The sequence below is a fragment of the Equus caballus genome, chromosome 1, assembly GCF_041296265.1.
Source record: "Equus caballus isolate H_3958 breed thoroughbred chromosome 1, TB-T2T, whole genome shotgun sequence".
NCBI classification, from domain to species: domain Eukaryota; kingdom Metazoa; phylum Chordata; class Mammalia; order Perissodactyla; family Equidae; genus Equus; species Equus caballus.
The window spans coordinates 158,764,371-158,777,523 of NC_091684.1; the positions used below are offsets into that span (position 1 = coordinate 158,764,371).

At 44.9% G+C, this 13,153-nt stretch overlaps 1 protein-coding gene across 2 annotated transcripts in view; it reads left to right on the plus strand.

Moving 5' to 3' along the window:
- The first annotated feature begins 3,365 nt into the window (after positions 1-3,365).
- The window catches only part of TGM5 (transglutaminase 5), a 30,712-nt gene continuing 20,924 nt past the window's right edge, over positions 3,366-13,153 (plus strand). The window contains exons 1-3 of one of the 2 annotated variants that reach the window (XM_023618969.2): positions 3,366-3,611; positions 10,126-10,305; positions 10,436-10,681. In XM_023618969.2, the coding sequence (XP_023474737.1) occupies positions 3,602-3,611; positions 10,126-10,305; positions 10,436-10,681 (436 nt within the window). In that variant the 5' untranslated portion in view covers positions 3,366-3,601. The remainder of the gene's footprint in view (positions 3,612-10,125; positions 10,306-10,435; positions 10,682-13,153) is intronic. The other variant, XR_011427096.1, reaches the window with a different exon arrangement.

Consider the following 13,153-nt stretch of genomic DNA (forward strand, 5'->3'; position numbering starts at 1 on the left):
GCTTCCTACTGGGCCTCCAGTGGGCCTCCCACAGGGATGGGGACATTAGCCATCTCTGCCTTCCCAGTCAACCTTTCAAATAATTTCCTCTCTCCCCACCTAAAAATTGGCTCGAAAAACCATACTCTGTAGTGTTTTCTTCTTTTCTTTTTGCATGTAGGCAAGCCTGTCTGGTTTCATTTCTTGACCTCTGTTGGATGAGCTAGACAATTTCAAAGCTCCTTTCAGGCTCTAACATGCCCCAGGGCCCGGGACGCTCGTCTTCATGCCCACTGCTGCAGAGCGCCCTCACGTTAGATTGTGAGCCACCTGTGTCGTCGCCCTCCCCCTCCCTTCATCTCACAGCAACCCAGTGGGGCTGGCCCGGACAGGCAGTGGTGATCTGATAAAAGAAATGTTCAGGCCTTAGAGCAAGGAGGCACAAACCAGGCCAGCACCCACATCTCCCTATTTCTGGTCTTCCCATCCCCCATGGCATTCACGGACAGCTCCCTGTTGTTCAGTGTCATTGTGTGGTATAAACCAAAAAGCTTTGGGACTGAGTCCTGGCTCCCTCACTGTGTGATCCTGGCTCCCTCAGGTGCAAAATGATAACAACAATAGCAGTGCCAGCCCCACCTTCCCTCACAGGGTTGCTGTGAAGATCAAATGAGAACGTGTGTTCTAAAGAGCTTTGTAAATTATGAAGTATATTCATGTGCAAACATCCTCTGATCAGTTTAATCACCTCTCCTGGGTGACTGTCTCCATTTCGGGGGGTGGGAAGAGGGAGGAGGCAGAGGAACCCACCTGGATCTGACAATTTTGGCCTCCCTTTGCATTCTTCTGTGGGGAACCTCCTCACTCTCCACTCAGACCTGGGCACCCATGGATCCAAGGCCCCTGATTCTATAGACAAGGAAACTGGGACTTGCCTAAGGGTGTACTAGGAATTCACAGCAGGGCCAGGATTAGAACCCCAGTCTCTCTGAATTTTAGAAAGATCTGGAGTTTCCCCACTCCCACCTTACTAGAGCTGGCCTGCCCCATGGGGGTGGCAGGCAAGTCCACACCTCTGTACTTGAGTATCCCAGGATCTGCTCTGTACCCTTCCCCTGCAGGTCACAGTGCTGCTTCCATCCAGAAAGGAAGATGCTTATCAACTTTGCTCAGCTTCCCAGGCTCTCCTCTGCCTCCCTTAGACTGGACCAAGGGACAAGCTGCTCTGATCAGAGCTTCCTCCCTCCCCCAGAACACCCCATCCCACATTCTCTGACTAGCGGTTTGTAGGAATCAAATGAAGGGCTGAACCTATAAGTCAGCTCATTAGCCCAGAGCCATGAAATAGGCTGTTTCCCAAAGGCCATTGGGCACCTTCCTCTTTGGCTACCCTACTTCTCCAGACCCACCCACCCTAGCTGCACTCACCTTCCTGCATCCCCTCACAATTAAGCTCTCCTGCCTCTGTCTCTTCCTCCTCCCCAAGCTAACCCATCTCAGCTAACGGGGCAGGGGGTTCACGCATTTACCCATTTGTTCATCACTGGGTCATCTTTTAATTCATTCACTCCATCCATCAACAAATGTGAACTGTAAAATTGGCCATGCTTCAGATACTTCATTAAACACTTACATAGGGCTTTGGAGTCCCACTGCCTGTGTTCAAAATCCAGCCCCACCAGGTCTGAGTGAGTGATCTTGGGAAAACTATTCAATGTCTTTAAGACTCTATTTCCTCATCTGTAATATAGGAACAATAACAGTACTTAACTCATAGGGACGGTGTGAAGGTTAAGTGGGATAATGCACATAAAGAACTAAAACGGTGTCTGGAACCTAAAAGCTATTACTAGTTCTACTGGTAGTTTTACTACTAGCCACTATCATTATTAAGCACAGGGGATATATTAATAAGGCACAGGCCATGCCCTCAAGGGGGACAAGGCAAAGAGAGAGAAGTATTTATAATGTCAAGGTATGAGTAGGCTAATAGGGAACACAAAGGGGCCCCTTAAACACCAGGTGTGGTACAGAGAGGAAGTCAGGAAGGCTTCTGGAGGGACGATGCTTGAGCCTGGATACAAGAAAGTAGACCAGCGAGAGGAGAACATTTCAGAAAGAGACCAAGATGCACGAGAGCACAGAGGTGCAGGAGAGCAGGTCTCCATCTGAGAATTGAAGGGGTTTGCCTGCCTGGACTCCAGGCGGGAAAGGAAAGATCCCGAAGGTCTTCGGCGGTGATGTTGAGAAGTTTGGACATTACTTACTGTTGGATCTTAAACAGGGAGCAACCTGTTGAATTGGCACTTCAGAAAAATCACTTTGGTGACTCATTTGGAAAAAAGATGGGTGGGAGACTGGTTAGGAGTCATTGTCCAGGAAACGGGAGTCTCCAGTGATGGAAAGGCCAAGGGCACAGAGAGGAGGGGCCAGTTTTAGGCGATAATCAGGAGTTGGACTAGACAAGGCTCAGCAACAGATGGGCTAAGGGATGTCAGGAAGATGGAGAAGTATGAGATGGCACCTAGGTTTCTCCCAGAGTAACTGGGTGGGTAGTGTCCTCATTCACCAAGACCAGAGATCCAAGAGGTAGGGGAGAGAGGAGGAGTTCTATTTTGGACCAAAGGTGGGTGCAGGTGTGTTAGGCAGTGAATTGTATATGAGCATGTATACACACAATATAAGAGCTGATCAGGGACAGAGAGAGCTGAAAACACAGGAAGGAGGATGGAAGCTGATGACTGAGGTTCCTGAGGAGAGAGGACAAAGGACCCAGAAAGCAGGGAGATGCAGCGAGAAGTGTCCCACAAGAGGGAAAGGCAGGGTGGGAGTGGGTGTGGGGTGCTTTAGAGGGTCCCATCCACCCCCTCCTTCTGTCTCTTCTCCCATCTGTACTTTTCTCTGTGTGCACTCCCTCCAAGGACTTGTACTTTTCTTACTAGAATCAAGGTCACTCACTGGCATTCCCACCCTCTCACGTATTTCCAAAACTCCTTCATGAGTCTTCCCAAGTGTTCTTCCTCTGCTGCTTTTATTTGAGATTCGCCGGGGACCTGTCAAGTGTCACCCAAGGCAATACCGCCACCAAACAATAAATTCCAAAAAATCATAAAAAGGGTGATCCAGAGTGGGTTTTTTTTTTTTTTGCATTTGATGTCCAGAAAGTGACTCTTCATGGTAAAAGAGAGGGCTCAGATGCCGAGCAGAGTTCTAGGTGTGAGAGGCTCTCTCAGTTGTGAGCTGTAGTCTTGGGACCCCTGATACTCAGCTCTGGAGTCCCCATCAGCTAACCTCTCCTACTTGGCTCCCTCACCACAGCACAGCACCTGCCAGGGAATGCCCCATTGCCCAAGAGCTGTCAAAGGCCCACATGGCACAGGCCCTGAGAGTTCATTGGCCTCCATACTTCCTCTCCGCCAAGCAACACTGCCAAGAAAAACCTGAGGGCAAGTGAGAAAACCAGTTGTGATCTGCTCAGTAAGCAGGTGGCAGTGCAGCAGCTGCCCCGCCTCCAGTGTCTCCTGGTTTCTTGGGGATGGAAGGCGAAACAGACAGTCCAGGTCCAGCTTCCTGAAGCTCCAGGCCGTCCAGCTGTTCTGTGGGGAGCAGCCCGGGAACCGTCATGGCGCAAGGTAGGCAAGGTCCAGGGGCTGCTGGAGCTCAGGGATGAGGAAGACAGAGAGACTAAGGAAAGTCAAGGGAAGGGTGGATTCAGAGGAAGAAAGGAGTAAATAAAGAGCAGAGGCAGAAAGAGCATAAACCCCAGAAACCTCAAATTTTGTTGGCAGCCTGAGAACGAGGAGACAAGGTGGAGGCCAGCAGATAAACATAGCCAAACAGCTGTGTGCCAACGTGCCTGCTTCCACAGCCCAGTGGCACGGGGTGGGGCCGGGGATTAGGGGGTCAGGGTTCCTGTCTTCTCTGCCACTAGCTGGCCCTTTGACACTGAGCAAGTCACTTTCTAGTTCTCAGCCCCCATGCTTGAAAGATGTTGGGGGGGGGGGGGGTTGGACCAGACAATCCTGAAGTTGTGTTCTAGCTCTAAAGTTCTCTGAATCTTCCTATCTTTTCTTCTTCCCCCACTTCAGAGGGTCTGTTCCTCATCTTAGCCAACTTCCCACCACCACTCTTCTCTCTATATCAACTCCCTCTCTGTAGAAAGAGCTGCTATGAAGACTAAATGGTTAATTGAAACCGTTTGCAAGAATGAACTAAAAGCTCTGCAGATATAACAGCCGTACCTTCATTTACTATTTTTTGTGCTGAAATTTTTATAATAAAAATTATAAAATTACACAGGAAATCTATGAACACATAGTTGGAGTAAAATAAAACAATAATTACAGATAAAGCTTCAGTCCTCTGCCACCTCCAACCCCAGGCTCATGTCCAAAGAAACCACTATTACTAGTCTTTTGTCTACACATTCATATTCATATATATGTATTCTCAATGTAATACGTAGGACTAGCATGTGTGGGTTTTTTCAGGGGGTGTATCTATGGTATCATCACATTATACATATTTTTCTACAACTTGATATTTTTCACTCAATGGTATGTCTTGGAGCTCTATCCGTGCCAGTCAGTACCTATAAATCTACCTCAACATTTTCCACTTTGCATAGTTTTCCATAGTATGGGCATTAGTACTGTAATTTATTTATCCAGTCCCCTATTGATGGGTATTTAGGTTGTTTCCCATTTTTCGGTTATACAGGTAATATTGCAGTGCACGTTCTTTTTTTTTTTTTTTCTGCTTTTTATCCTAAAATCCCCCAGTACATAGTTGCATATTTTTTTGCTGTGGGTCCTTCTAGTTGTGGCATGTGGGATGCCACCTCAGCGTGGCTTGATGAGCGGTGCCATGTCCGCGCCCAGAATCCGAATCGGCAAAACCCTGGGCCGCAGAAGCAGAGTGTGGGAACTTAACCACTCGGCCAGGGGGCCGGCCCCGTTGTGCACATTCTTATTTATGCTTCTTTGTGCTCATGTGGGGGTCTCTGTAGGATAAATACTGAGGTCAATTATTTAAAAAGCTCTTCCTATAACTTCCTTTCTACCTCTCTGATCACTTTACCCCCTCCTCCCCTCACATCAAGGAGAACAAATATGCCCAATATTAAACGTAACTCCCATTTGAATATCTGGTGTGTGGGCTGAAGGATAATCCCTGTGTTATAGGCAGAGCTTAACTTGACCCATAATGTACCCAGAGGGTGAGATTTGGCCCCAGTGCTTGCTGTCAGGCAGACGCTGCCACACCTGTTGAATAGTCTGGGTCATGTTCCCAACCTGAATTGGGGCCAGTTAGCAATCTCTGTCTAGTCAATTGGCCTCCAAAAGGGGTGAACTTCTTTTTCCACTGCTAGGAAAAAGCCAAGTGCTTTCCCAGCTGGCAGTGGGTCGGATGTCCTTTCTGAACATGAGTGAAGGCCAGCAATGGGTGGCGGCTGTTAGATAATGGAAAGACCACAGGATTTAGGCCAGTAACCCTAGGTTCAACCTTAGGCAAGGCATTTAATCTACCTGAACCTTGATTTTCTCCTCTCCAAGTGTGGCTGACATGACATTTATTCCCTGTGACATTGTGATGAGGATTCAATGAGATAAGTGTCCTGGAGTGCCTAGGACAGTGCCCAGCACATAATAGACAAGCCCTCAATAAGGTGTTAGTTAATTCTGAAATCTGAACTAAGTACAGGGTGATTATGCAAAAGACAGAGAACTCTATTCAATGTAGCAAACATTTGTTAGTACCTAAAATGTGCTCATCATTATGCTTATATTTCTTTTGTAATAGTCACACTCCATTCCCCCCCACTCCCAGGCTCTGGCAAACCCTAATGCACTTTCTGCCTCTATGGTTTGCTTATGCTGCATATTTCATATAAATTGAATCATGTAATATGTAGCCTTTTGTGTCTGGCTTCTTTCACTTAGCATAACGTTTTCAAGTTTCATCCATGTTATAGTATATTCAGCATTCCTTTTTATGGCTGAATAATAGTCCATTTCATGGATATGCCACATTTATTCATCTATTAATCAGTTGATGGACATTTGGGTTGTTTGCATTTTTTGGCTATTATGAATAATGCTGCAATCAACATTCATGTACAGATTTTGTCTGAACATATGTTTTCAGTCTCTTTGGTACATACCTAGGAGTGGAGTTGCTGGGTCATATGGTAACTCTATGTTTAACATTTTAAGGAACTGCCAGACTGTTTTTCAAAGTGGCTGCATCATTTTACATTCCCACCAGCAGTCTATGAGCCTTCCAATTTCTCCACATCCTCACCAACACTCATTATTTTCTCTTTCCTATTATAACCATCCTGTAGAAGTGGTATCTTATTTGCGTTTCCCTAATGACTAATGACTTTGAGTATCTTTTCATGTGTTTATTGGCCTTTTGCATATCTACTTTGAAGAAATGTCTATTCAGACCAGTTGCCCTTTTTTTTTTTAAAGATTTTATTTTTCCTTTTTCTCCTCAAAGCCCACCGGTACATAGTTGTATATATATTTTTTTTTTAGTTGTGGGTCCTTCTAGTTGTGGCATGTGGGACGCCACCTCAGCATGGCTTGATGAGCGGTGCCGTGGCCAGGCCCAGGATCCAAACCGGCGAAACTCTGGGCCGCAAAAGTGGAGCGTGTGAACTTAACCACTCGGCCATCGGGCCAGCCCCTGCCCATTTTTTATTTGGGTTATTTGTTTTTTTTGTTGTTGTTGAGTTGTACAGATTCTTTGTATGTTCTTGAGACAAATCCCTTATCAGATAAATGATTACAAATATTTTCTTCCAGTCTGTGGGTTGTCTTTTCACTTCATTCATGATGTCCTTAAAGCAAAAGTTATTAATTTTGATGGAATCCAATTTATCTGTTTTTTTCTTCCATTTCCTCTGATTCTGTTGTCATATCTAAGAAACCATTGCTTAGTCCAAAATCGTGAAGATTTATCCCCAGGTTTTCTTCTAAAAGTTTTATAGTTTTGGCTCTTATGTTTAGGTCTTTGATTGATTTTGAGTTTATTATTGTACATGGTGTGAGGTGGGGGGTCCAACTTTATTCTTTTGCCTCCAGCTATGGCTATCCAGCTGTCCCAGTATCATTTGTTGAAAACAGTATTCTTTCCCCATTGAATTGTCTTGGCACCCTTGTCAAAAATCTACTGTCTGTAAACGTGAGCATTTATTTCTAGACTCTCAGTTCTATTGCATTTATCTGTATGTCTACCCTTATGTCAGCATCACATGGCCTTGACTGTGGTAGTTTTGTAGTAAATTTTGAAATATGGAAGTGTGGGTCCTCTAACTTTGTTTTTCTTTTTATAAATTATTTGTTATTCTGGATCTCTTATATTTTCATGTGAATATTAAGGTCCACTTGTTCATTTACGTAAAATGGCAGCTGGGATTTTGATAGGAATTGTGTTGAATCTGTAGATCAATTTGTCATCTAAATGATATTAAGTCTTCTAATTCATGAACATGGGGTGTTTTTCCACTTATTCAGGTCTTCTTTAATTTCTTTCAATGATATTTTGTGGGGGGTTTTATGGTGCAAGATTTGCACCTCTTTTGTTAAATTTAAATGTTTATTAAATTTGTTATTTTCTTAAATATTTTATTCTTTTTGAAGCTATTATAAATAACATTGTTTTCTTGATTTTTTTCAGATTATTCATTGCAAATGTATAGAAATACAATTAAGTTTTGTATACTTACATTGTATTCTTCAACCTTATTGAATTTGTTTACTAGTCCTAATTACGTGTGGATTCTTAGGATTTTCTACATTCAAGATCATGTTGTATGTAAATAGAGATAATTTTACTTCTCCTTTTCAATGTACACAGGCTAGAACCTCCAGTACCATGTCGAATAGATTGGGAGAGAGTGGACATTCTTGTCTTATTCCTGATCTTAGAGGGAAAGCAACAAGTTTTTCACAATTAAGTATGGTTTTAGCTATAGATTTTTCATAGATACCCTGTATCAAGTTGAGAAAGTTTCCTTCTATTCTTCAAAATAATTTATTGTTGAGTATTTCTATTATGAAAGTATCTGGGATTTTGTCAAATGCTTTGGTTTGTATTTCTTTCTTCTTCTTTTTTTTTTTTGGTAGGAAGACTGGCCCTGAGCTAACACCTGTTGCCAATCTTCCTCTTTTTTTTTTTTTTTTTTTTTGCTGAGGAAGATTGGCCCTGAGCTAACATCTGTGTCATTCTTCCTCTATCTTATAAGTAGGATGCCACCACAGCGTGGCTTGATGAGCAGTGTGTAGGTCCATGCCCAGGATCCAAACCCACCAACCCTGGGCCGCTGAAGCAGAGTGCGCAAACTTAACCATTATGCCACTGGGCTGGCCCCTGGTTTATATTTCTTAAAATCTAGACATGACTGAGATGAAACAGCTAAGTCGCTATCCTCATTGGCTTACATCTAGTGGTGGAAGACAGACAAATAAAAAAGTAACTGCAAAAATATCTGAACATCTCACAATGAACCTGAAATTAGCAGGCTCTCAGTAAAAGTTTGTTAATATAAATGAAGAAATGAGCATGATATTAGCTCAGTTAAGCACTTAAGGTTGCCTATGAATAATGAAGTTAAATGCTGTAGATCAATGGGAGATGGGAAGAAAAGTGGGCCAACTGGAGTAGGTGGAAGGAGGTAGGTCTTGAACAAACCTTGGAGGACAGGTGGAATTTGGTTAGATAGTGAGGGGACATTCTGAGTTGTGGCTATAGCAGGATCAGAACACATGGACAGGGGGGCTGGCCCTGTGGCCTAGTGGTTAAGTTTGGTGTGCTCCACTTTGGTGGCCTGGGTTCAGTTCCTAGGCACAGACCTACACCACTTGTCGGCTGCCATGCTATGGTGGTGACCCACTTACAAAATAGAGGAATATTGGTACAGATGTTAACTCAGGATGAATCTTCCTCAGGCAAAAAAAAAAAACAAACATAGACAAGGAGGGCTAACATTTTCTTGGGGACAGATTGGCTAGAGGAGAGGGACTATGCTGGGAGTGGTGAGAAGTAAGAATGCAAGCGTAAATTAAGGCCAGATATGGAGGGTCATAAGTGTCAGGTTAAGGAGTGTGCCTTTTGTGTGGAAGGCTCTGGGGTATCTCAGAGCTTTTAATGTAAAAAGATGGCATAATCAAATTGTCTTGAGGAAGGATATTCTGGTGCTGTGTTAAGGGGTGGGTGGTGGGGAGAGACAGTAAGCAGGAGACCTGATAGAGGCTGTTACGGTCATTACATGTGAAGTGAGGAGGTCAGAATTATGTAAATGTGAAAAGGGACAGATGGATACCAAAGATGTCCTCATGGAAGGAGTGAAGGCACTTGATGACACAGGAATGGGTATAGACTGAGAAGGAGAAGGGTGAACCAATTGTGAGTAAAGGCAGTGAGCCTAGAGGTACCTGGGGACCATGCTAGGATCATGGTCAAACGTGGAGAAGTCAGAAACACATTCCATCCGGGGTATGCACACTTGGAGAACAGTGAGGTCAGTCTATTTTAGCAGAAGTTCCAGAAGGCTGGGAGTGGACCTTTTTTTGTCCTAAGCATCCCAGCTCCCAGGGCATTGGCCACATGGCATGGTAGTCAGAGAGCCAGCAAAGTGCTAAAAAGCATAGTAGCTAATCCAGGGACAGTACTCAGGGCCAGCTAACCTACAGACTAGCTCCCAGATCTGGAGGCTGGTACAAGGGCAAGTGAAACTGTTAACTTGAGTCCCAGAAAGTAGATGCTGGGGTGACTCTGGAGACATGTTAGACTGCAGGGAGTAATCAGACTCAGCTAGGCCTACAAAAGGAGTTGGACAGAGGCAGAAAACCATGCACCTCCAGGAGGACATAAGGGAGAAGGGGATGGAGGGTCAGAGGAACAGGGAAAGGAGAGGAAAGAAGTAAGAAAGAGGGACTTGCATGCATGGAGCCTCATTTAATCCTCACACCAACCCTGTAAGGCCGGTATTACGGATTCTATTTTACCGACTTGGAAACTGAGGCTCAGAGAGGCTAAGTTTCTTTCTCAAGTTTGCACAACTAGTACTTGGTGGACAGGACTGTACCAGGCTTCACAACCCTGCTCTTTTGTCTGCCCCTGGCTGCCCTGTGGCAGGGTTGGAGGTGGCCCTCATAGACCTCCAGAGCTCCTGGAACAATGTGCGGCACCACACTGAGGAGATCAGCTCTGAGCGCCTCCTTGTTCGCCGGGGCCAGGCCTTCAACATCACTCTGTACTTCAGAAACCGGGGCTTCCAGCCAGCCCTAGACAACCTCATCTTCGTGGTGGAGACTGGTGAGGACCCCAGCTGGCTCACAGGGGTTTCGTGTGTGTGTGTGTGTGTGTGCGCGCGCGCGTGCGCGCGCACACTATTCTGGGGGCTAAGAGGTCACCACAGGGGGCCTCAACTCTGTTTCCCTCTCAGGACCGCTGCCAGACCTGGCCAAGGGGACCCGAGCCATATTCAGCCTGGCAAGTCGCCATGGGCCCAGCCCCTGGATAGCCTCGCTGGAAACCAACGGGGCCGCCTCCCTGGAGGTGAGCCTGTGTGCCCCTCCCACAGCAGCTGTCGGTCGATACCTCTTGAAGGTTCACCTCAATTCCTTCCAGGGGTCTGTCATGGCCTACCAGCTTGGGGAGTTCATTCTGCTCTTCAATCCCTGGTGCCCAGGTAAGGCGGGGTGCCCACGTGAGGGTCTCTTGTCTAGACCCCTTTGTCAGTGCCGCAGAGAACCATGCTCCAGGATTTCTAGACTCCCGTTCCCTGGCCACCCACAAACCTCTCAATCCCATGCACTCAGCATTCACTCCCAACCAGCAACAAGCAGGGCAGGAAGGACTTCCTGTTTATTTACTTTCTAGAATTTTAAAATTATAAGCCAAGTCATCTTTACCTAAAAAGAAAACTATTATAAAATTTGACCACTAACATCTATCTTTATCATACATTTTTAAGTTAAGTCTAGTTTTTTCATTAGAAGAATAGTTAAGTGCATTGCATTGAATATTTGTAGAATGAAATCAAGGGTAAAACCAAAAAAAAAAAAAAAAAAACAGAGAGAAGTATAAAGTAAAAAGTAAAACCTTATCCCAATCTCCAAGTTTCACCCTCCAGAGGAAATCTTGTTAACATTTTCTTGTGTAGCCTTACAAAAATGTTCTATGCTTAATCAAATATGTATTTATGCATATATGCGTATGTGTGTGTGATTATACAATCATACCAGAAATGGGATTATATGATACATAGCATGTTCGAACTTGCTTTTTTCATTTAACAATTCAACTTTGTACATATTCTCTATCAACATATTTTTTTAATGGCTACAATTATTCCACTGTTTAGATGCACCAAATATATTTAACTAGTCCCCTATTTATGGGCATTTTGTCTGTTTTAAGTTTTTGTCCTAGACAAACAAAGCTACAGGGACTATCCCAGCACCACCTGTTCCACAGTCCCTGTCCTCTAAATCTACCTGGGGCAGGGGTAGTTACATAGACATAGGGACATGGTGTGGGCAGAACGAAGGACAAGCCAGGAGGAGAGAGTAGGAAGAAGGGCAGGAAGAGTTGAGAGTAGAGACTGGATCTGGTGGGGGCTTTGAGGTGGAGGCCAGACTCAACAAAGTCTTACTTCTGACTTAGAGGATGTCCCCCTTCCCTTCCTCCCTCTCATTCTACTTTCCCCTGCAACCTTACCCCAAGAGGACCTGCTGCGTCATGCCTGAACCCAGGACCTTGGCTGGGTTCTAACATCTTTAACCACCTCCCACAGCCCTCTCACTGAATGGCTCAGAACTTGTACCATCTGCCAGGTAAAGGGGCTTTGACACTGGATCAAGGATAATTGTCTGTCTGTCTATCTCTGCCTCTCTCTGTATCTCTTTTACACACACACACCCTTTCTAGCCTCCAAGACTATGGGCTTCAGACTTGAACTGAGGGCCCGCTGATCTGTGGGGAGGAAAGTGATATCTGTGAGGCCTTCTTTTTTGAGGTTTATGCCCCATCCGTGTCCCAGGGAGACACAATACTGGGGCTGGGGACGGATAGGGCTGAAGTCAGAACCAGCAGCTGCCTCATCGCCACATCCAGGATGTTGGCTGGGGAGCCCCACTCCGTAGCTCCAGCCACTGCTGGCCCCTGCTGTAAGGGGATGTGTGTGGCTTCAGACATGAACCTGCAGCTCTCAGCACGCTGGTCCCAAACCTCAGTATAATACATCTCAGCAAGAAGTCCTCCTCCACCAGCGACCCCTCTGCCTATATCTGAGGCTGCCTCTGAAGAAGAGCACCTTCACCTCAGGGTCAGGCAGGGCTTCCAGGCAGTTCCAGGACACTGCAAACAGGATACCTGCCCCCATTGCTTTTTGTTTGTTCATTCTTAACTTTTAAAAGATAATTTTTTATATTATAAAACTCATGTTTATTTCAGGGAATCTAGAGAATACCAGTAGTAAAAAAAATTACTATTAACGTCTTTTAGAATAGGCTTCAAAAATCCTCTCTTCATATAAATATACACAGTTTTAACAAAAGTCAGTTCATGCTGCACACATTATTATGTAACCTATTTAAACTTATATCACATGTCGACTTTTATGTCCACATGTGTGCATTTCTATGTCTACAAGTACAATTTTGCACCCTTAGATTAATGGTGTAGAGAATTCTGTGGTTGCACTGAAGACGATTTAACCACTGCCTAAGGATGGGATGTTTAGGTCGTTTCCAGCTTTTCAGTGTTATAAACAGCCCTCAGATGAACAAGTTAGTATCTAAATCTTCGTGCACCTTCTAAAAAGTTTCCTTAGATTAAATTCCTACAAAAGGAATGATGAGGTCAACGCCAACCTGTAAGTTCTGGTTTGCTCTCTTCCGACCTGGATTAATTGACTATAGCAGAAAGAGCACGGAGTGTGGAGTCACACGGCCTCTGTGTTCAAATTTCACTCCATACTGACGCATGATTTGGGCAAGTTACTAATCACACTGAACCTGTTTCCTCAACCTTAAATGGGGCTAGGATGTATATGTGCTCTGAAACCAAAAAATTCCACCCAAGGTGAATTTTTGCTATTCCACCTCATGTTCATTTTGAGCCTGCTGCTGTTGTCGGGCACAGCAGAAGGTGTGTCTCT